This window comes from Engraulis encrasicolus, chromosome 10 (genome assembly GCF_034702125.1).
Source record: "Engraulis encrasicolus isolate BLACKSEA-1 chromosome 10, IST_EnEncr_1.0, whole genome shotgun sequence".
NCBI lineage: Eukaryota > Metazoa > Chordata > Actinopteri > Clupeiformes > Engraulidae > Engraulis > Engraulis encrasicolus.
This window is the reverse complement of record NC_085866.1, coordinates 13,704,039-13,728,014: the sequence shown is the minus strand read 5'-3', so window position 1 is coordinate 13,728,014 and position 23,976 is coordinate 13,704,039. Positions and strand designations below refer to the sequence as shown.

The 23,976-nt window shown below is 43.7% G+C and overlaps 3 protein-coding genes across 5 annotated transcripts in view; all 3 read left to right on the top strand.

Annotated features, from left to right (window-relative positions):
- The window catches only part of ikbkg (inhibitor of nuclear factor kappa B kinase regulatory subunit gamma), a 32,161-nt gene extending 29,799 nt beyond the window's left edge, over positions 1-2,362 (top strand). For 2 of the 3 annotated variants that reach the window (XM_063208090.1, XM_063208089.1), the window contains exon 16: positions 1,445-2,362. In XM_063208090.1, coding sequence (XP_063064160.1) covers positions 1,445-1,578 — 134 coding nt within the window. In that variant the 3' untranslated portion in view covers positions 1,579-2,362. The remainder of the gene's footprint in view (positions 1-1,444) is intronic. The other variant, XM_063208091.1, reaches the window with a different exon arrangement.
- A 228-nt stretch (positions 2,363-2,590) lies between these two features.
- On the top strand, positions 2,591-6,528 carry ssr4 (signal sequence receptor, delta). The gene is made up of 6 exons (XM_063208095.1): positions 2,591-2,728; positions 3,370-3,488; positions 3,596-3,670; positions 3,888-3,977; positions 4,304-4,369; positions 5,914-6,528. Exons 1-6 carry the CDS (start codon positions 2,680-2,682, stop codon positions 6,016-6,018), a joined length of 504 nt encoding a protein of 167 aa, XP_063064165.1. The 5' UTR covers positions 2,591-2,679; the 3' UTR covers positions 6,019-6,528.
- Positions 6,529-6,928: 400 nt separating this feature from the next.
- On the top strand, positions 6,929-22,723 carry sephs3 (selenophosphate synthetase 3). The gene is made up of 8 exons (XM_063208092.1): positions 6,929-7,575; positions 8,340-8,443; positions 10,084-10,191; positions 11,772-11,926; positions 12,331-12,421; positions 13,025-13,124; positions 14,649-14,861; positions 21,826-22,723. The coding sequence occupies exons 1-8, from the start codon at positions 7,272-7,274 to the stop codon at positions 22,182-22,184; spliced, it is 1,434 nt and encodes a 477-aa protein (XP_063064162.1). The 5' UTR covers positions 6,929-7,271; the 3' UTR covers positions 22,185-22,723.
- The last annotated feature ends 1,253 nt before the right edge of the window (positions 22,724-23,976 follow it).

Genomic DNA, 23,976 nt, shown 5'->3' with positions numbered 1-23,976 from the left:
TCATATAATTTTGAGGAATAAGCACCCAGTTTCTGTTTACTTTACTTTGGTTGAGTTGAGCGTGTTACACCACTTATTTTCGTGTACTGTAATGGCCAGGCTAAAGCTACATTCACACACATCGCCACTAGTTACTCACTCAGCGAGAGAAGTCAATAGAATGTTCATGTGTTCCAGCGAAGCGAGGTCGACACAGGCGAGGCGAGTACGAGCGATGCAATGTGGCTGGATTCCAAGATAAAATTATTTTAACTTTGAGCGATGCGAGTAAGCAAGTAGCCAATTGGAATGCGAAGTTCGGATTATTGACGGTTAACTTTTCATTTTTGCAGTGATGGCTAAAACCCGCTGAAACGTAAGCGAAGATTTCATGAGCAGGTGGCGAACAAGCGAGTGAGCGAGCAGCGAGTACTGTATCTAGTTAGCCTGATTATCATCGACTTTCAAATCTCTTCGAGACTTGGTCTGACCAAAAGCATAACAATTAACATTTCACAAATGTCATGGTTGACCCGCCTACCTAGATTTGCTAATGGTGGTTTGCTTCCCAACAAAGTGGGAGGAGTTCCCGATTTTTCGGGAGCTCAGAAAGTACTTGCATTGCTCTTGACCTGACTAGTTGCGATGCTGAAGGTGTTACGTCACTAGGAGGGCATGGCCTGGCTAGTAACTAGTTGTGAGTAGTGTAAGGCCCCTTTTCATGTGAAGTGAAGTGAAAGCCGAACTGGGAAATTCCCACTCCCATTGTCATTGTGACACAGCACAAAAGTTAATACTGCACACAATGAAATTGCATTTATGCCTCACCCGTGCAAGGGGGCAGCCCCCAATGTCGCCGGAAAGGGAGCAGTGTGGTGGGATGGTACCATGCTCAGGGTACCTCAGACATGGAGGAGGATGGGGGAGAGCACTGGTTAATTACTCCCCCTCCCAACCTGGTGGGTCAGGAGTCGAACCAGCAACCTTTGGGCTACAAGCCTGACGCCCTAACCGCTCACCCATGACTGTCATGTCACTTACCTTCCAACACTGAACATTCCAATGCATTCGCAGCAGGTACAAGTTGCATCCGTTGGCAGAGATGTATGCATTTAGATGTCACTTTTTCAAACTGGTTGTGCTTTTGCCTGCTTCGCTTCAAATCTGACCTTGTTTGGCATTACAATGAAAAGGGCTGATTCCCAAACCACATGTTTTTGGTAGATATACATACCAGTTAAAACACTCACATTCAACCAGTCATAAATTGACTACCAGGAGTGGCTTTTTTAGTATTTTAAGTATTTTAAGTGCATGCTCATTAAATAATCTTTCTCTCCTTACCCTTCTTATTTGCTTCCTTTCCCTCTTTCTTTATCTTGCCTATTCTTTCTTTCTTTCTCTTGCATATTTCTTTCTTTTTTCTTTCTCTCTTTCTGTCTGTCTGTCCTTCTCTTCAATGCAGCCTTCAACCAAGCGCAGCCTCCTCAGGCCTTCCCCCGTGCCGAGGAGCAGCCAGACTACCGCTGCCCCAAGTGTGGCTACCAGGCGCCCGACATGGACACCTTGCAGATCCACGTCATGGACTGCATCCAGTGATGGCCTTCTCCTAAACCCCCACCACCACCACCACCACTACCACAGCCCCACATCAGAGGCTTTTCTTGGGGATGAGTGGTCGTGAGGGCTCAGGGAGTCTGGTGGCAATTTGTTGAACTTTGACCTACAGTACAACCAATCACAGTTTCAGAAAGAAAGAAAGAGAGAGAGCGCGGCTGCTTGTGCCCGTTGACCTTTGGACGCTGTTTGCACACACAATCTGCCGACCGACAATGGCGAGGACGACAATTTAAAGACAATGTTTTGGAACATCGACGTTCCCACCAAGTCATCAAGATTTCTGTTCAAAAACTAAAACGACGAAAAAACTTTGTATGTGTGACGATGCTGTGCGTGTATTTTATATATAATAATAAATATATAAATTATGTAAGATTTACACCCTTACATAAAAATACATATATAGATATGTAAATCTTAAATGACAATGTAGGATACTGCCTATGTGACAGCATATTGTAATGTAATGCACGTATGGATGTGTGTCTGCTTCTCAGCATATGTCTGTCTGTGGTCTTATTTTTTGCCTGTGTTTTTTTTTGTCCATCTGCAAAGACATGTTCTTTGAGGATCTGCGCCGGTCTATGTGAATATTTGTCTATTATATTCATTATATGAAAAGATGAAAGGCTTTTACTTTGTATAGACTGTTGTCATGGCAAGAGGTTTAAGATAATAAATAAGACTGTAAATAAGATTTTGTTTTATTTTGTATTTTGAAGCCAATTTAGTTGTGAAGTCATGAATGAATGTGCACCTATAGAGTATTCTCCGTATTTCTATCATGAATGCATATTGACTAGGCAAACGATCGAATTTAAATCGCATAGAGATTATTGAAGAAGAAATGCATCCCCATACAACTGTTCGAGTGATGGGGGGAAATGGTGTGCTAGTCCTAAATGGGGCTTGTGCAGTACTGGCGGCTGTCAGCAGAGGGCAGGGATGCCGTGTTCGGTCTGTAGGCTGACGTGTCTTTCTGTTGACTCCGAGAGCCTGATAGGATGACGTTCCTTTTGAGAGCAACATCCGCGGAAGGCTGAGGTGGCATAGCATTTGAGCAATCACACAATTAACACCATGAGACTTTTTGCTGTCGTTTTGGCTCTTTGTTTGAGCCTCTGTGCCGGTAAGGATCCCTTTATTCGTATATATTTTTGACACACCTTTCTTCGATGTCTTTATACGTGTTGCTCAGTGTATCAGTAGCTGAATATCAAGCTAGTTGCTTAGCAATCTAATGTTAGCTAGACGACAAGTCAGTGTTATTTCAGACCTTGGCGATAAATTGAGCATTGCTTGGGTTCATTTGTCGTTTTGCAGATATGCTGAAGATAAAACACTAACATGGCATTACAATGTGCTACTGGTTGATAGGTTTGACTTAAAATGTGTGCAGTGAGCAGTAGCTAAGCTAGTATACCCATGTCATTCAAATACTAGGTTGGACTGTAGGCTATGTTGTCACTCTTGGGTAATTAAAATTAACGTGGCATAACGCTGTTATTGGCCACTACGAAATTATGTTGAAGCTTCATTATAACAATTTGTGAAGACATTGTGCATTACTTGTGATGGACCACAACATGCAGTTCAATTTGTCCACGTAAACTAGGCTATGCATCATGAAAGAATACCAGTCATTTGAACTAACGCAAATGTCAACTGTGTGATAAAGTAGGTATTACAACTATCAAAGGCGAATTCCATTTCAAATGGACCTCTATTAACCTACAACTTGTGCCATCTGTTGTGCTGTTCTCGCCACAGCTGAGACGTGTTCAGACCCCGTCTTCTCCCCTGCCACCTACACCACGACGGATGCCGTCATCTCTTCCGAGACTGTGTTTATCGTGGAACTGAGCCTGGCTTGTGCCAATGGCGTTCAGGTAATTCGGTGTAATATCAACGGACTGTCCCATCTATCTTACATGGAGATATGTGTGACCCAGATTTGATCTTGATGATCCTCACCCTCAGTCTTTTGTCCCCCTAGAGCGTGGCCCTGTATGCTGACGTCAATGGGAAGCAATTCCCTGTCACCCGTGGACAAGATGTTGGCAAATACCAGGTGAGAACTTCCTTATACGGTGTTATCTATATGACAGAAAACAGAATGAATGTCACTAAAAAGTAATCTATAGTAGCTTTCCTACTACTCCTTCAGCAGATCATTATTCTGCAGCCGAGATCAGTCAGCCACATTTCATGTTCAATGCTATTACCTCTCTTGTTTTAGTCCGTTTGTACTGTGCTTGTAACTAAACTCTGTGTTGATGTGATTGCAGGTGTCCTGGAGTGTGCCCCACAAGCAGGCCAGCTCTGGCACCTACCAGGTGAAATTCTTCGATGAGGAGTCCTACAGTGCCCTGCGCAAGGTACGGTGGCATGTTAGTATAGGAGTGCTTTCTCAAGTCACCGGTATTCCATAAGGAATTGTTTCCCTCGTTAGATCAGACTTCATACAACATTGCTGTCTTTAAATATGCATCAGTACAGGGTAGCAAAATGTGGATTAGTTTGCAAATAGGAATGCAAGAAGAAGAGGTTGGAGACATAGTACAGTAGAGTTTATTGTACATGTTGTATATAGCAGCATAACTAGAACCAAGTGTGTTAAGAAGCATCCAGCTGTACGATGTGCACGTGCGTAAGTAAGTGGTGAAGTTGTTTACCAGTATTTGTGTGTCTGTGTTGATTGTAGGCTCAGAGGAACAATGAAGATGTTGCCGACATCAAGCCCCTGTTCTCTGTCAATGTTGACCACAGAGTGAGTATGCCTCTGTTACTGTGCACTTTTGTATGTTGGATCATGGTGGGCATTTTTTCACCCCATTCATAGTTCTGATTGACAGAGGAGTAACTACATTCAACAAGGCCCCTTGTGTTTGTGGAAATTGAAGCCTTGGGGGGATACTAAGAACATGGTTAAAGGGGCAGAGTGTAGGATTACGTAGTGTAGGACGGACGGACAGTCAAAGTGGTCGCGAGAGTCATCGTTCGCTCACTAATGACTCAAATAAGCATCGGCTGACTCGGGACAGTGATTGATTAAACTTTTAATCCTACACAGAGCCCCTTTAAGTGATAAACCAGGCTTAGTTAACCTTCAGGAAGCGGTAAACCTGCGAATGGATATACCTGCAGTTATCGATTAGTTAAGGAACTCCAGGCTCTTCTGTTAGATTATTTACTTCTGGATATTTCCCAGAATAACATTGGTAAATGAGTAAAAAAAAAGGCAAGACGCCAAGGAACTCTTCTTAGATAAAACCGCTTTATTATAAAGGCTAGTTCATGTTGCATTCTTTTGTGCGACACTGCTTGATTCACCTTGTGCCCTGATGAAGGCCCTGTAGCGGGCCGAAACATGTTGGCAGTGGCAGTATTTTTAATTATTTAAGTTCAAACATGAACTAGCCTTTATAATAAAGCAGTTTTATCTAAGAAGAGTGCCTTGGCGTCCTGCCTTTTTTTGATATTTTCTACGTCTTGGCCAAAGAGCACCTTCGAACCACCACCAGTTTTACCACTTGAACACCGCAGCCCTCCAGCCCTCTACTTTTTTTTTATTTTTATTTTTTTTTATTGGTAATTGAGTGTTCTAACATTTTCCATTTGTTTTCATTGACATTTTAAAAAGCAAAATGCTCATTGATCGCCATTTCCATTATCTGTGTTCAACAAAACATAATTTTGGAAATGGTCGCCTTGGCAGTGGATAAACACAATCCTCTGCCAGTTGGCCATCAGTGTGTAGATTGTACACATAAAATAACATTTTATCTTTGGAACATTTCTGAGATGTGTTTTTCTCAACTATTCTGGTGCTCAAAGGAAAGAGGGACGTAATGGGAAAGGAGTGAGGCTGTGTAATGAGATTTGGTGTAAAGAATCAAGGCAATTCTCTGCACCAATTAAATAAAACGTGTCACATGGGGAAGTGTGGCAAGTCAGAATGAACTGGAGGGGGCACTGTGGCGCACACATTTGAGCATACATTGCCCACGGGGACCCCGGTTCGAATCCGGCTGGGGTCATTTCTCTCTCCCGGTCATTTCCTGTCTACTCTCACACTGTCCTGTAATAATAGAGGCAGAAAAGTCCCAAAAAATACTTACAAAAAAAAAGAAAAAAAGAATGAAATGGTGGAAAAGCCAGGGAAATGCTTCTATTTGAATAATAAGATTGCGTCTAATTCTTGGACGAAAACCAACTTTTTCAGTGCTATTCAACCTCAGCATTACCTGTAGCCACAGACCCTAACCTTGTTGCCCGTCTTCCTCCCCCATCCCCTCTCCCTCCTCCTTCCAGGGTGCATGGAACGGCCCCTGGGTGTCCACGGAGGTCCTGGCCGCCGTCATCGGCATTGTGGTCTACTATCTGGCCTACAGCACCAAGGGATCCATCCAGGCCTAAAGCGCCTCTAATCCTCATGGCACCACCACCACAGCAGCAGCGGAGCTCAACACCAGTCCTTGCTTCCCTCTGTCTGTTGGCCAAGATGGTGTTTTTGCAATGGCATTCCTGCTAAGACTGAATATGCCCACCACACTTGTTCAGCAGTGGGGAGTCCTGTCAAAAGCATTTGTGCCTGTCAACAGCTGTTGTTGTCACATCTGGTGGACATCGAGGTCCATGAACTGGGGCCATTCATGAAACACACACACACACACAGACACACACACACACCGACACGCACACACATTCACTCTAATTTGTGCAATGTTTTGTACAAATAAAAATGGTTAATTCTTCCTTAAGGAAGTGAGTGGTTATCAATAAAAATCATGCCACGGTTTGACATAAAACAATGGTAACTGCACTGACTGTAAGGAACTTTACAATGAAAGGAACTTTTCACGATATGTGTTGTCAGTAAATGTCACTCAAAAGTTGAACGTAATAAATCTCTTTATATATAAATAATTTTATTGTTTGTTTTTTTTACTTGTTTCCCCTTGAAACAGTGTTTCAATACATCATGATTGTCTACCATACAGACTACTACTCGCATAACTTGATAAAAAAATAAAATAAATCATGAACTAAACTACCAGCACACATTAAAACCATCACTTACTTATTTGCTGCTTAGGCCATAGTATTAGGATGATGCTAAACGTCAAGCGAGCCTCTACCTTCACATTTTAATTGGGGGACTTGCTAGAGATGGTAAAAATGAACAACAATGATGCAGGTCAAGGATGAAAGTCCAATCGCCAATCGGTTGAATGGTTGAGGCTGACCATGGCCATGTTTGAGTAGACTCTTGCACTTGAGAGTACAGGGATTGGGGGGGGGGTAGAATCACTCAAAAATGTTGGCCACTATGACTTGAATTAGCTGGGATTAAAAACAGAATAACTAAAGATCGTAGTGTTGCACGGTATTACTATAAGGTTGACGCAAACACTTTTTATGGATTTATTGTTTGTATAAAAGCTGACATTACATGACTGCTAAAGTAGTACACCCCCCCTACAACTATAATGGTATGTTCCTAACAATGACGCGCCACCCCAGGGCAAGGAAGCATACCCTATTAGCTAGTTAGCCATCAAACAATTGTCTCATTCTCAAGAAGTGCGCGGAAACCGCATTTAGTGCATTTTCGCACAGTCCTGTGCAGCAGGTAGGAAATTGAATGAACACCCGCGTGCAATAACAGAATGTCTGGTTCTGCGCCTCCAACCCCGCCGGACGATGGTGCCGACACGTGCGGGTTGGCTGCTTTTCTTCCTCCCGGGTATCAAGCCTTCAAACCGGAGGACCATGGCCTAGACCGCAGCTTTCGGCTAACGGCCTTCTCCGACCTGAAGGGATGAGGTTGTAAAGTCCCCCAGGAGACTCTGCTCAAACTCCTGGAGGGACTTGAACCTGGTCGGCCAGATGCAGCGACCGGAGAGGACGGCGTCCCCGCGGCAGGTGCGGGTGATGAGGCGTCTGAATTCGGTCATCTCGCACCCCGATTAGGTAAGGCATGGGACTCCGTCCAACCATACTGCTCCCGCTTTGGCTTCTGTCAACAGTTCACGTTGTGCACTGAATGACTTGCAATCCGTTACGGGCTGCAAATGTGTCACAAAAGTAATCCCTTGTAACTGCATGACCAACTCAACCTTCTTTACAAGTTTATAGTAGTGCAGTGGGCAGTATTCATGCAACTGTATGCATGCATGGCTAATGTATGGCCGCATTGAATATTTCTGGAATTAATATGAGGACGCTTGCTAGCTGCCCAGCTATTGTACTCTACACAATCTTGCACATGTTTGATCCGAGCCCATGACCCTTGAATCATACTTTGACCTCTGTAATCCAGTCCAGTCCACTCCACCCTGGGTTAATTAATGCTGATCTGTCCCCAGTGTTTATTGCATGGACGCAATACAAAATGTAGCAAGCCAGATGGCCCACTGTGTTCAGTGTTGTGTGTAAAGTTGCCTCATACAGAATAATGGCTTGAGCATGCACCACTTGGGTCTGGCTTGGCTAGATACTCTGACTATGACCTCAATAGTTCTTGTTCCATAAAATGCAACATGAGCGTTGTGCTTGTCACAAATGTAATGCTCTTGTCCAATTTACCTATCATACAGGAAGTAGTATTAATAGTAAATGGCCCAGATCTGCGCATCCTGTGACAGTCTTGTGATTTGTTGTTGAGTCTTGTACTGTGAGTGTTTAGTGCTGTGCTGTGTTCCTCCTGATAAAGTGCTTGATATGTTTGACTGCAGGTATCGGCCTGGACTCCTGTGTCATCCCCCTGAGGCACGGGGGCCTGTCCCTGGTCCAGACCACCGACTTCTTTTACCCCTTGGTGGAGGATCCTTACATGATGGTCTGTGCTGTTTCTCCCCACTCTCTGCTCACCCCCTTGTTGTGGTGTTGTTGTGCAATAGTACATTGTATCAGTGACCTTTCATCTGACTTGGCTTGTTAACAACACAAATGTTGTTGTTTTTGCCCGAATTGGTACATTCTCTTGAACGCTAAATAATGTTGGTCTATTCTTCTTTTCTCCACCTGGTCGCTCTTTGGTGGTTGTACAGTGAATGCATGATGCGTCGAATAAAAATGAAAATTCATGTGTTTAGCTTAGTGACTGTGTGAACATCCCACACATGTTCTACCTGTGGATTTCTCTTGATTGCTAAAGGGACTGGTAATCATGGTAGTCAGTAAGAGTTTTCTGTACACCAACACATCACACTGCCTTTATTGCCATGTAGCTATCAACATCAAGGCACACTACAGAGAAATAGTCAGTAATAAAAGAATGACCCCTTTTTTATATATATATATATATATATATATATGTATGTATGTGTGTGTGTGTGTGTGTGTATATATATATATATATATATAAATGTGTAGCTTGTTTCTGTCACTCAGCAAAAGGTATAAACTTAACTATGACTACTATCAGACTTACTGTAAGGGTGATTAACATCTCTACATTTTTTTCTTATGCTACACCTACTCTTTAACATGCTTTGTTTTCCCCACTCCTTGCCCTTTACGCCGTTTACCTTTTTTATTTGTTCTCTTATTCACTCCATTTTACACAAACCTCACAAACACGTACACACTGGCACACTCTCAGTGGAAAATTCCGGTTTTCCAATTAGTCTCGAGCCAGATGTCTGCTCATGTGTGAGTGGTGGGGTGGCACACTGTTAGTAGCTCTCCCCTCCCCTCTCCTGTAATCAAACTGCAACTGCCAGTACCCCATTTCTATCTCCTTACGTTGTGGCTTAGTTTTACTTGTTGGCTGCTGGTATGTTATGTGCATACATGTTCAGTTGTGTGTTTAGGCTCATTCATGACATGTGATGCAGTGTGGAATATTTGGTAGCAAAGGCGACGTAGAATTACTATTCAGATTAATATGCACCATGTCACAATTTAATTACCTGTACTGACTTAAGGAAGAAAAATCCGCACTCACAAACTGCGTCTCATTATTTATTTATATTACCACCATGTCCAAACATGGTAATAAATAAATAATGAGACACAGTTTGTGAGTGCAGATTTTTCTTCCTTAAGTTGATACATTTTATCGCGCACCCAAAGACTTTCGTTTTTCCAAGAAGTTGAGCGCGTCCTTTGCCATTACCTGTACTGAAACACTGCAGTGCCATATTCAACAGATGCAGTGTAAAAGTGAGTTAGCGAATTGTAAATGAACTTCTATAAATGAGTTTTGGGTCCTTAGACCCCCGCAGCCCCCCTCCATCACCCTTAAAGTACAACAACAAAGATTATCAAGCATTGTGCACTTAATAATCTTTGTTGCACTTAAAGTGGGATGTAGGGGGGGGGTCAAGCACTGGTGTCACTTTTACCTCTCATTCACTTTAATTAAAAACCTGCTGCTACTAAGTATTGTACCCCAAACACAATTTCGTTGCCTTTTTTTTTGACAATGACGATAAACTCTTGAATTGAATCTTGAATCTTGAATGTGTGTTGTAGGGGCGCATCGCGTGTGCTAACGTGCTCAGTGACCTCTATGCCATGGGCATCACCGAATGTGACAACATGCTGATGCTCCTCAGCGTCAGCCAGAAGATGAATGACAAGGTGACCACCTTTTAACCTCTCACCTTTCACACCTATTGCCTGCTGATCATTTCTCCTCTTGTTACTTTCTTTCACTCCAAAGAAAATGGAATATTGTACAAGAACGACCACTAGCTGGTGGCCAGGAGTGGCACTGCAGCTATGTTATCGCAGCCAAGTAAATAATGAATGGGTGCCAATGGGGCTGTACGCTTCTCATAGAACTATCTGCCCGTGTGATTTTTTCCCTGGAAACAATGAAGTCGCGTTCGATAGATATGAGTAAGTGAAAGCATTTGCTTATTTCAACTATAGCAATGACATAACACGTGACAATCGACTTTACGGCACTACGCCATTTGTTTTGTAGTTTTAAGTCTGACTTCAGATGTCGATGTGTTTAAAGTTATGTTAGGATTGTTGCGGACACCTGTTATTTATTGCATTTAAGGTGGTGGAAAAGCGGCATGTGTACATGGGGTAAAGGAAATGACTGCGCTCATCCTTAAGAATTTGGGCACCTTCAATTAACACGTTGGACGGTGGTGGGGGGTTTTGAGGTGTGTGACCGTAGATGTCTCTGCTAGGATCAGTCAGAGTACGTCTCTCATCAGCTCTGGTCGTGAATAGTCGCAGAGATTCCTCAGCCAGCAGGTATTAGCCGAATGCTAGCGTGTTGCAGGACAAAACTAACACGTCTTTGGGAGAACAAAGCCATGTCAGGAACCTTTAACTTCACTTCTAATACAACTTCCATGATAAGGTACAGAATGTGCACACATCTTTACAAACCAGAGAACAGAACCGTCACAAATCCCTGCTGAGCCATTTAGCCCAATAGGCTCCCATTCATCTTTTACTTTGCTGCGTTCGCCAACGGGGCTATAAGGGAGCCAATGAGAGATGCCTTTCTCATAGCTTAGAAAATCTCTGTTCACTCCTTGTCATGTTGCAGGTTCCTGTGACTGTTACAGGCACCCTATGACTGTGGATGAGTGACTAGTGTTTAGTCATCATCAGAGTTTGCATGGTCCTAAAAATACAGCTCTTTTATTACATTATAAAATGCCAATCTGTTCACTCCATTAGCTATTTGACTTATCTTGAAATATTGTCATTATTACACACGAGGGGTGTGCGATATGATGATCTTAACTGGTCAATCGTGAAATCGAGTAGAAGATCGTTGAAAATCTGTCAAAATGGAGAAATTGTTTGATTATATACAGTAGATCGCCTTGGGGAGAAGATGTCTACTTTATCAGAATGATGTTTACTTACTCAGTGTTGTTGTCTTCACTGTCATTTCTACTGAATTTATTATATTCCAAAAGTGCATTGGAAATCCTTGATTTATGGAACATTCTGGAACTTGCTGTCACTCAGCAAAACATTCCATCACCTGTTCAGAATGTTATCAGCAACAATACTGTGTCAATCTGAACTGGCATGTGTTGTATACAGTTCGGTATATGGAATGTAAACTGTGGAATCCCAACAAACAAGCCTGCAAAGCTAGATCACTTTGAGAATTTCCTGTTGTGTTTTTTCCCGCTCCACATACTGTTTCCTGTTTGTGACTTCCTGTCGCGTGTGTCCAGGAGAGGGATGCGGTGATGCCGCTGATGATAAAGGGCTTCCGTGACGCGGCGGAGGAGGGCGGGACTTCCGTGACGGGTGGCCAGACCGTCATCAACCCCTGGATCATCATCGGGGGCGTGGCCACCGTGGTGTGCCAGCCCAACGACTTCATCATGTGAGCAACCGAGCATCTCCTGTCTGTCAATCATGTCTGCCTATCGGCTGCACGTTTGCCCTCCTGCATTTCAAACTCTCACGCGCACCGCACTGTGACGGCTTTTGTGTAGTCATCATGGCTCCTGTACAGTTAGCCTGGAGCACTATGTGCTAATTTGCATGCCCACATTGTTAAAGCCATCATCACCGTGAGGACCTTGTCTCCCCGTAGCCAGAGGGTGATGAGTACTCGTAGCCTCATATTCATTTTTTTTTTTAGCTACAAGGAAGTGTCCTAGCGTATCTACCAAACTCCCTCACGGGTAATAATTCATGAAAATGTCACTGCAGTTCTGTTGGAATGAGATGGCCATGTGTTAATGTACTCTCCTCCGCTCCTCTTCTCTCCGCTCCTCTCCGCAGGCCAGACAGTGCGGTACCAGGGGATGTGCTAGTCCTCACCAAACCTCTTGGCACACAGGTGGCAGTCAACGCCCATCAGTGGCTCGACCTGGTAAGATGACGTTATATTATTGACTGACCACTACAATACGCATTCTTGGTTTTGGGTTGGCAGCATTTTATGTTCCACTTTTGACAAAACCTTACCAAACAAAAACGTACTAACTGAAAACCTATATGGTTAAATGATATGTGTCTATATGGGTTTTATTTTAAGTCTCTGTTTATAGTCATTACACAAAGCCAGTAGATTGCCCCTGCAAAGATGCATTTTGCCTTGCTCTACTTTCCTATTTTTGGAAAATGGAAATTTTTGTAATGACATTGGAAAAGATTGCATTCTTTTGTTGGGAGCAGTGCTTGTAAAAGATGGAGATTGCCTCAGCTGTGTATGTCAGACATTTCCACTATACACGGTTGGACCGGCTTTGATTATGGCTTTTCAAAGGCGTTCAAAATTGGTTTTGTGAGGTCAATGCAAGGGCTCTGCATCAGTGCAATATCTTTATCTTCACATCGCATATCTTTCTGACATAAACGTGCCATTTCAAATGCATATTCTGTGTGAAATCTTCAAATAAATCCTCAAACAAACTGCAGCTCAAAAGAACTTTTTTTTTTTTTTTTTAAATCATGTATCATATTGTTTCTACAGCCGGATAGATGGAACAAGATCAAACTGGTCATCTCTAAGGAAGAAGTGGAACAGGCGTACCAGGAAGCCATGTTGAACATGGCCATGCTCAACCGCACAGGTGCACTTTCCTGCATACAAAGGGGTTATTTATTTCCACACTCGACTTAAGATCACAAAGTGAAGTACCTACTTTGTTGTTTTTGCTCTTTATTAAAGGTTCAGTATGTCATTTTAGTGGTTTATTTTCAAAATGCTGCCCATTCACAAATTTGATCTTTTCATGAATACATCCTAAGTAATAAAGTAATATTTGCTGGTCTGACCAAAGTACAGTAACTTCGCGGCCAAAGATGTCTGACGGCTAATTCAAAATGGCAGAAATGGAGAAGATCCACCTATTCTGTACAGGTGCAGGTCATATAATTAGAATATCGTGAAAATTGATTTATTTCCATAATTCCATCAATAATGTTAAACTTTCATAGATTATAGATTCATGACCCACATTTCAACTATTCCAAAAATAGATTTCCATGCCATGTTTTGGTGCTTTGAAGGTATGAACATTCTAACACACCAGAAATAAAATCCCATTCATTTTCAACAGGGTTTTGTTTCTGGTCAGTTACAATGTCCGTACCTCCAAATCACCAAAACGTGGCATGGAAATCTACAGGGTATCTTGAAGAGTGAACCGTGGGTCACCAGATCAACAAACAAGAACAGCTGACAAAAAAGCATCAAGGATATCTGGGCTTCCATAACTCCCATGCAATCCCCTGCCATTGACTTCAATGTTAAACGCATCATGGCAGTGATTAAGTAAAAGACATTTCTAAATTTGTTTTGTGTTTTGTTTTGTGACAAAACTGCTATTCTCTCATGGGACGTCCCCAGACTGTACAGTGCGCACATGGCACTCTCCATCAGGCTAGCTGTCACTGGCCACTGCTGGAAGAAATTAGGGATGGGATATCGGTATCGGTGTATCGGTATCGGGTTCAGATATCAACATGATTCACAGATCGGATCGGATCGGAATTTTCCCAAACTTTCCTGATACTGACATTGAGCCATTTCCAATGTTAATTTGAAATCATAACACTTGCATATTAGTTTTCAGGATGGGATTGTTACTTTTTTACTTGTTTACTTGTTGTTACTTTTTTACTTCTACTTGGGCCTACCTCAAGTTGAAACCCATACATATATGTGGTTTTGGTATAGGATCGGAGTAGTATCGGTATCGGCAGATATCCAAATTTAGATATCGGTATCGGATCGGAAGTGAAAAAATGTGTATCGGTGCATCCCTAGAAGAAATGGTGCCTTTATTCTTGACCTCATTTCAAATTGCCTGTCGTATGATGAGTTCTCTGCTCCTTTCTGCACTGGCTTCTATGATGGCTTGGTAAATGAGGGCCAATATGTCCACCTTTACTTGCGCTAGGTGTAACTAGCTGCATTTAATCTGTAAATTCTGCTTTTAGTGTGTGTGCGCATATTGCACGTCTACTATTTGTGCTTCTGATTAAGTGCTATTAACTGCTTTGTGTTATCATAATTCGTACACCGCAATTTATAGTTATCAACTACAAGTATAGAAATGAAGTCCCACCTTTCCCATCCACTCTCCTTGCAGCTGCGACCCTCATGCACAAGTTCAATGCGCACGCGGCCACTGACATCACCGGCTTTGGCATCCTGGGCCACGCACGCAACCTGGCACAGCAGCAGCGCAACGAGGTGGCCTTCGTCATCCACAACCTGCCCATCATTTCCAAGATGGCCGCCGTCAGCAAGGCCTGCGGCAACCTCTTCGGCCTGATGCAGGGCACCTCCTCAGAGACCTCAGGTGCGACCACACACACACACACGCACACACGCGCACGCACGCACACATGCATACAATCATATTGCAGACTGTATTCACAAAAATTGCAAAGAATAACAGGGCAATTCATTTTTTATTTTGCTTGTTGCAGTATGACATGTTGGTTATTTTTCATGTTACAAGAGTGACGCAAACATGTTACTTTGAAAACACACACACACACACACACACACACACACACACATTTTATTTCTTCTTCTCCCTTCTTCTGCACACTTGTAATGAAATGCATGGCCAGTGCAAAACAAGTGACACGAAAGTGTCTCTATGTACATGACAAATAAATATCCTTGAATCCTTGGATGAAATATATATCAACTGTGCCCAGGCCAAATCCAGTTACTTCAGTAACAAAATGTTCCTCATTCAGTTTTGTAATGGATAATAAAACGACCAAGAAAAAATGTAAATCATGCGTCCAGCCCAAACCCATCTGCAGCCCCTTACCAGGGGTTAATTACCTGTCACCGGGTCTACAATGACATGGCAAAATGACAATGCATGTATTGTATACTGCAAAAATGTTCAAAACCGTTGCGCTATGTAGGTGTATATAGACACACGTGTGTGTGTGTGTTTGTATATATATATATATATGAATGAGGCGGTGAAGCATGCTGATGATGAACAGATTAGCATTTCTTAATTTAATAACAACTGAGCCCTGAGGAAGTTCATAGACCGAGAACTTGGCTATTAAAAAGAAATAAAGGATTTTAGTGTGCAGACATTTCTTTCTCTTTTTGGCACCTTTTAATCGTGAGTGCGGTGTAATTTGTTTAAATACAGATTAATTCAATAACAAACAATTCATTCTAAGATAATAGCCAAAATGATCCTGCCTACTGTGTGATCTCGAGATCGGCTGAATAGTTTCAAAAGCGCTCACTCGACATCAAAACTCAATAAAGCGTAGCCTCAAGGGACGCAAGGAAATTAGTGAATTTCCCTTAAAAGTGAGTGATTTTTAATGGGCATGCTGTATTGTCATTGATTGATGAAGGGCAACGCAAAGCATATCCCACACACCCACACTCCACACTCCACTCTGGTCTCTGAGCAGAGGGGGAAAGGTGCATGAATTCAAAAGAGTTGGCATGCTGGATGAAGCTCAACGTGACCCCAGCTAACAGAGCACTTGAGGACATTTGTTGCATGTAGGGCTTTTGCTGCCACACAATTTACCAGTATGTAGATTCTCTAGGTCGTCCTCAGACGAGCCTTCCGTTGTTGCTTCCAGTCATCCCGATTCTCCATACATCTTTTCATTTTGCTGGTACTCTGGGCTCCTGCATCCTTCTTGAGTATATCCATATATGACGTCTTCTTAACCGGCACCGACGTGATGGTTCCCATAGCACCAGTTTGCTGGCGGGCAGTTCTGAGTGCCTTTGGCAATGTCCTGCAAGTCTCATTCTCCTTAGAGCAATCTTCTCGCTCTCCCTTGGTATTCCCTCATCATATAGGACTTAATTGGTTACATATGCACTTTTACTGATGTTAAGCACTGCACGCAGCAGATTACAAAGTCTGAAAATGTCTTTTTTAAGCTAACATTACAAAGGGCTACGCCATGTCCTCGGTTGCAAATCCACAGATGACATTACAGTACTTGGTGTATTTCTAAAGCATGATATTACAGCGAAAGGTATTGAGGACCTCAAAATAAGAGAGTCTATGTGCATAAGGAATAGAAGTGGTAGAAGTAAGCCTGCGACAGAAGAAGAATTCTATCATTTTTTTTTTTTTGCTCCTTGAAGCAGAATGATTGAAGTCATCAGTGAGTGCAGATCTCCTTTGCCCCGAATCTCAGTCTAATTACATTTTGAGATGCGTGTAATCAACCTTACTGTAGGCTGCGTATGACCTGATCTCTTTCTGAGCAGAATGCGCTATGAAATGAGCTGTGCCAGCCAGGCAGTAAAATCAGCATGTTTTTATGTGTGACTGGCTGCACATGGCAATGCTGGGGTCCATTTCTGGAAAGTGCAGTTGTTAGCAGTTAGCAACTTCGGTAGTTGCCAATGGGAAATTGCATTGCAACCAACAAAGTAGCTAACATAGTTAGCAACTACGCTTTCCAGAAACCCCTGGTTTCGTTGTATAGACAGTTTTTTACTTTAAGACTGCACACAGGCAGAGGGATCTGTTTTAAACATGGCCAGCTTTGTTTTGGTTATTTTTATACGCTGCGTCCTCACAGCAGCTGGGGTTGAGGGCTAGCGTTTTCAAAAGCAACACGTTTGATTTGTCTCCGCCACAAAGCTGCTATATGTGTGCAATGTTTTCAGGAAGGAATCGTATAATGCTGTCTGATGTATTGCCAGAGATCAGTACCCGAGCAGGTCAAATTGAAATCGCTGTTCTGTTTTCACTAGCAAACAGTAAAGCTTTAGTGTGGACAACAGTGTATTTGCATTTCAAAGCCTGACGCATAATGTTAATTTACAGTCTGCAAATTTTGTTTGTGCTCTGCCTACGCAAACAACACAGTACATCAATGCTGTCCTGTTTTTTGCCATCGACATTGTAGCACGTTGTAACTTTTAAAATAATCCACCGTTTTCATGGTATCCCGTTGGCTAGTTTCATTGCCCCTTGAAGTTCCCATCCTGTTCTCACCTCCTGTTTTGACCTCATGTATACTGTATATTCTTTGGAGGGCTGCATGTCCTTTGTGGAATGAATTACGGTTGGCTGGGTTCTTATGAGCAGTATAGATTCAATCTATGAATATAGGGCGCAGATTTTTCTTCTTTTTTATTTCCTATTTTTGCTACGTAGTGTAGCAAATATACAAGTCTCTCTGAGTATTGATGACTCTCTGAGTATTGATGCTGATGTGACTTATGTCAATGCTATGATTATGTCCCACCTGCATTATTATTTATCAAGCTGGTCCCAGGCCAACAAGACTGTCTTAAAATCCATTGATTCACTATACAAGCAGGCCCTGAAGGTCCTAGATAGAAGATCTTTTCAGTACCACCATTGTCCTATACTGAGCAAGTATAATATTTCCTGGTGAACCAGTAGCCTGTAAGTAACAGGCTACTGGCACACTGCCCTTTCACGCCTCTCCGCAGGCGGGGTTTAGTCAAAAGATGCTTGCACGCGGTTGGAGCAACCTCATATGAATGACATGACACTTCGACCACTCACGTTGAAGCTTTGTGACGTAGGACGTGTCGTCACGTAAGCGCTGCCAGGTCGGGAACCAAAACAGAACAACATCGTTTAGAAAATCAACTTGAGGTATTTTGGATAACACCGCTGAAATTACTGCTTCCATCCCGACGCATGATAACTCCTCGCACGCCGCCATTACTGTTGTGATTCAGGGAGGGGGCGGGCACAGCCGAACTACCCTGGGGGAGGGAGTTGCGTTCGAAAGTTGAGTTGCGTTCGAAAATCCCTCCCTACGATCCCGATTCGTCGTGCTGCCCCATTTATTTCGTAAACGGAGGAGGAGAGCGAATCACAGGTGTACCAGAAGGTTTGTGTAGCCCAGCCCCCTGGGCGTCAACACATAGCTTCTGGTTCACCAGGAAAAGTATAATATGCTCAGCCTTGAAAACATCATAACATTTTCTGATCTGCGGCTAATCCATAAAATTATTCACAATGCAGCACCCCCACCCCTAAGAACATTTGTTCAACCCTGCTCTGAATTGATGAGCAGAACGTCAAGATCCACCATTAGGGGTGATTGTAGTCTCCCAATCCGACAAACTGCTTTTGCTCAGTCAGCCTTCTCCTTCAGGGCAACCAAAACATGGAATAGTCTACCCAGTAACCTAAAAAGTATTACTGATTATCAGGCCTTCTCAAGGGGTGTGAAAAAATGGATATTAACCAACCAGTCTTGTCAACATTAATCATATGTTTTTAAAATATGACTCACACTGTATGCCATTTTAATGTGTGTGTGTGTGTGTTTCACCTATGACCTATGGATGTGCTTACTTGTTTATATCTTGTTTATGTTATTGTATTTTAATATTTGTTTTATCTGTCCAGGGACTGCAGATGGAAATTAGCTATATAGCTATAATCTGGCACAAGCCATCTTTTTACTTCTGTAATCAATGTGTATTTTGCATGGTCCCTGTTGAACTAAACTAAATAAACTANACTAATATACATGTACAAGCACAATATACACTCATCGGCCACTTCATTAGGAACACCTGTTACAACTGTTCATTGAGGCAAATTTCTGATCAGCCAATCATATGGTGGCAACTCGTGGTCGAGATGATCTTATGCAGTTCAAACCAGGCATCATAATGGGGAGGAAAGGCAATTTAAATGACTTTGAACATGGCATGGCTGTTGGTGCCAAAAGGCATGATTTGAATATTTCAGAAAAGACTGATATACTGAGATATTCACACATAACCATCTGTAGGGTTTACAAAGAATGGTGTGGAAAAGAAATAAAATACAATGAGCAGCGTTTCTGTGTGCAAAAATGCCTTGTTGATGGCAGAGGTCTGAGGATAATCGCCAGACTGGTTGGAGCTGATACAAAGGCAACATTAAGTCAGATAACCACTCATTACAACCGAGGTATGCATAAAAAAATCCCTGATTATACACAGCACATCAAATCTTGAGGCAAATGGGCTGCAGCAGCAGAAAAACACATTTGGTGCCACTCCTGTCAGCTAAGACGAGGAAAATAAGGCAACAATTTGACCAGGGTCACCATAAACAACGCTAGAAGATCGGAAAATGTTGCCTGGTCTGATGAGTCTTGATATCTACTGCAACACTCATGTGAAATGGTCCGAATTTGGCGTCAACAGCATGAAAACATGGGTCAACCCTGCCTTACATCAACATTTCAGGCTTGGAGATATAATGGCATAAGGATACTTTCTTAGCACAATTTGGGCCAATTAGTACCAATTTATCTTTGTTGGAATGCCACAGCCTACCTGAGTTGTTGCAGACAGTTCAGACACTTCTGAAGGCAAAAGGGGGTCCAACCCAGCATTCGAGAGGTGTTCCTAATTAAGTGGCTGGTGAGTGTAGGTAGACCACGTGTGCGTGTGTGCGTGCGTGCGTGCGTGCGTGCGTGCGTGCGTGCGTGCGCGTGTTGGACTTCCCATAAAGACACAAATTAGACCACGCGAGTAAGCTATTTCTGACGCATCTGGTTAATGTAGGGCATGGGCATTGTTGACGGTAGGAAAGTCAGACATGCTAAAACGGGAGAAGTGGGATGTTCTATGCATAGCCCACATATTTGCTAATGCCATGCGGTCGGTCATACGGAAAAGCCCTTCTGTAGAGCACCTGCTTAAATCTTTGTATAAACAGCAGTATTCTGAAACACACACTTGAGTGCAGTAACCTATGCCCCCCAACAGGGGGTGATGTTGGGCAATTCATGTTTTGTGCTGTTGGAAGTGTTATTCCACGGGCAACTGCCAGGATTTCAGAACATGAATGCTGCATATAAATTGTCTGTTCGATATGAACACGGAGCACTGGACCAATTTTGAATTACAAGCAGGTACCTTTGTCTTGTTTTGGTTTTTGCCTGCAAGTCTCTGGTTAACTGCAGTAGCACCATGGCCGTAAAATGCAGAGCTAAGAAGCTCCTCACCAAATGCGGCAAAGATCTACTGTCAGTATTTCTGTGGGAAGGGCCACTGACAGCTCTGACCGGGCCTGGGACAAAGCCCTCAGAAAGGGGCCCCCTTCTCTATACATTCTTTTTAATGAAGACCAAATTCTGGGCTCCATCTCTCCCTGGGCCCAGGACAATTGACCCCTTTGTCCCTCTAGAGGCCTACTTCAGAAGCCACTGTTGATTGATTTCAACGCATTGAATTGTAGAGGCGGGAGCAAAAAAGAGCACAAGTCCATCACAAAGTGAATTTCTCATCATGGAGTCCGTTTGTCTGTAGCATAGCTTTTTTCACAGCTGGTTTTGATGTTTTAATTGCATACAAACAGGACAGTGTGACAGTGATTGTGTACAATTAAGGCAACATGGTTGTGGCCCTGTCCATTAAAAAAGACGCATTCTCCTCCCATCCACCACCTCTTTCTCTCCTTTCCTCGTTATTTTTATCTCTCCTTCACACTGTTTCTCTGTCACTTCATCCCCCCCCCTTTATGTATTTTCCCTCTTTAATGTCCTCTGCTTATTCTCTCAGATCTGCTGTATTTCTCTGTGTTTTCTGTTGTTTTATTTCATAAGTGATCTACACTGTGCATCCATCTTTCTTCATTCTCTCTAATCCTCCTCCATCTTTCTTATTCCTCCTCCATCTGTGTCTTTATTCTGTTGTTATCTTTTTACTTACTCCTCCCATATACTGTATCTCGCAGGGCATCGCAGTGAGAAGGACATTAGTCGGAGTAGCTGACAGATCAGCTCTCTCTCGCTCTCTCTTTCTCTCTTTCTTTTTTTTTTGTTTTTTTTGTTTTGCCGGTGTCCTGTCTATATGAGCGACCCGTCGAGATGCGAGGCTCACATTTTTTTAGTGGTCAGCAGCCGCACGTTCTTATTGAACTCCGCATGAATGATTGCACACCCCTGTCCGTGAAATAAATAAAGTAGGCCTAATGGTTATTAAAACAGTCCTACGTGGACCATGGCCGATTGAAACGTCTTCCATGGAAAATCAAGAAGGTCGCTCATTAAGATGAGGCAGCGCAAATCGGTAGAACACCACTATCGAGTACGGCTATCGGTCGCTCCTCTCGACAAGGCAACATATCTCGACAGAAAAGCGGCCCTTCCCCATCTCTCTCTCTCCCTGCTTGCTTCCTGTCACCGTCTTCACTAGACTATCGTAAATAAAGTGAAAAAAAGACCAAAATAAAATCCAAATATCTGATCAAAATTCTACAATAACTTTTGGTTCCTCCCCACCCCCTCTCTCTCTCGGTCCCTGTCCTGCAGGAGGCCTGCTGATCTGTCTTCCTCGGGAGCAGGCGGCTCGCTTCTGTGCGGAGATGAAGGCTAGTCGGCAGCAGGGCCAGGGTGGCCTGGCTACTTCCACCTCCACCACCACCACCACCACCTCCTCGTCCTCCTCTGGAGGGGCCGTGACTCCAGGCCCCGAGGGCCAGGGCGACGGCCAGCAGGCCTGGATCATCGGCATCGTGGAGAAGGGCAACCGCTGCGCCCGCATCATCGACAAGCCGCGCATCATCGAGGTGCCCTTCCGCGGCTCCCCCGGCGCCGAGGCCAACAACAACAGCAGCAACAACAGCACCAGCCCGCCCCCGCCTCCGGCCCAGACCCCACCCGTCTCCTAGACGGAGGCAGGCCAGTGACGGGGCAAAATGGAGTCATTATACTTACAATCTAGTGCCACATATTACAAATGGCGTTGGATTGACCTGTCCAATTCAGCCAGGTCGTTGGCTGGTTAAAAGATCACCTGGAGGGTATTCTTGGTTTAGTGATAAACCTGGCTTAGTTAACCGACAGGAAGTGCTGACCCTGCTAATAAATAGCCCACAGGTGTCATTTGGTGAAGAACATGAGGACTCCAGGCTCTTCTATTAGATGATTTACCACTACCCTCAAGGTAGACTCCACTTGGTTTACTACTGAGCCAGGTTCTTGGAGTACTCTCCTGGTTGAGTTGGACAGGTGAAAAACGAGGTCATTTGGAACATGTAGCTCTGGGATGAATTTCTCGAAAGTGTAGTTGCTAACTATGGTAGCTACTTTGTTGGTCGCAATGCAATATCCCATTGGCAACTACCAAAGTTGCTAACAGTTAACAACTACGCTTTCGAGAAATGCACCCCTGAATTGTAACTGATGAATCCATGTTGCCCATCACTGAGGGAGGGGGGGAGGGAGCGAGGGAGGTGGTGGGACAGGGGTGCCCTTCCGTGCACCGTTTACACTTTTCCTTCTGGCATTATCACAGTGGAGCGGGATGCACGTCACCCCGCCTACTGAGCTCGTTCGTGCGTGCGTGCGTGCGTGCGTGCGTGTGTGTCTGTGTGTGTGTGCGCGTTTGTGGGCGTGTGTGCGTGTGTGTGTGTGTGTCAGCATGTGTGTGTGTGTATGCATGCATGTGTGCGGCGCGCCTGTGTGTGTAGCTGGAGTGTAGTGGGTAAGGTGAAGCCTCCATAGCCTTTAAAACAATCATTCATCATCAGTCATTTTCACTTGTCATTTTTTTTTTTCTTCCCTTTTTTTCAAATTTTCTTCCTCTGGATTCTGCTGGACGTGTGTGTCTGTGTCTGTGTGTGTCTGTGTCTGTGTGTGTGTTTGTGTGTGTATCAATGTGTAGTACGTGTGTGTGCTGTTTCAAACAGCCTGTTTGAGGGATTTATGCTCGTGTGTGGTGTGTATGTGAGCAACCTAAATGTACAGTGAGGATCAGTCAGTTGCTCAGAAGACTGGCCAGCAGACTGGCCTGGCACTGGCTTTGTGAGCTTAGGATTATTGGTGTGCATTGTGGGTATCTGAACAAGGTGTGTGTGTGTGCGTGCGTGTGCGTGTTGTGGTTTGGTGTGTGTGTGTTGTGGGTTGGTGTGGTGTGTGCGTGTGTGTGCGTGCGCATGTTGTGGTCTGATGGTGCAGCAGCCATCTGGTTCTGCGGTCAGTCTCTTCCTGCTATCTATTTCGGCCCCCTGTTCAGCCGTTTGGTTGAGAGCGACAGACCAAAAATTCTTTCTTTTTTCCTGGTGGGGGTCGCAATGGATGGCAACACAGACTGTTTTCTCCTCCCCCCTCTTTATTTTCCTCATCTCGTCTCATCTCTTCGTGTTTTATCTTTTCCTCCCATACCTTCACACATCATGTCATATCTTACCATCCATGCCACTCAGGCTGTGTGTGCATGTATCTGTCTTCACTCGTGGGACCTCGTGTCACCCTCCCCTCCATCCTCCTTTTGATTTTTAGTGCAGCAGCCTCTTTTGTGTCCCCGTGTCTCTCACATCTCCAAATGTTTAGCAGAGAGAGACAGACGTGTGTGTATTTCGTTCCCATGTTGCATCTGTAAATCACTACCTGTTTTGTACTAGTCTACCTTCCTTTTGACCTTTCCTCCTCTTCCTCCTCCTCCTCTTCTTCCTCCGCCTC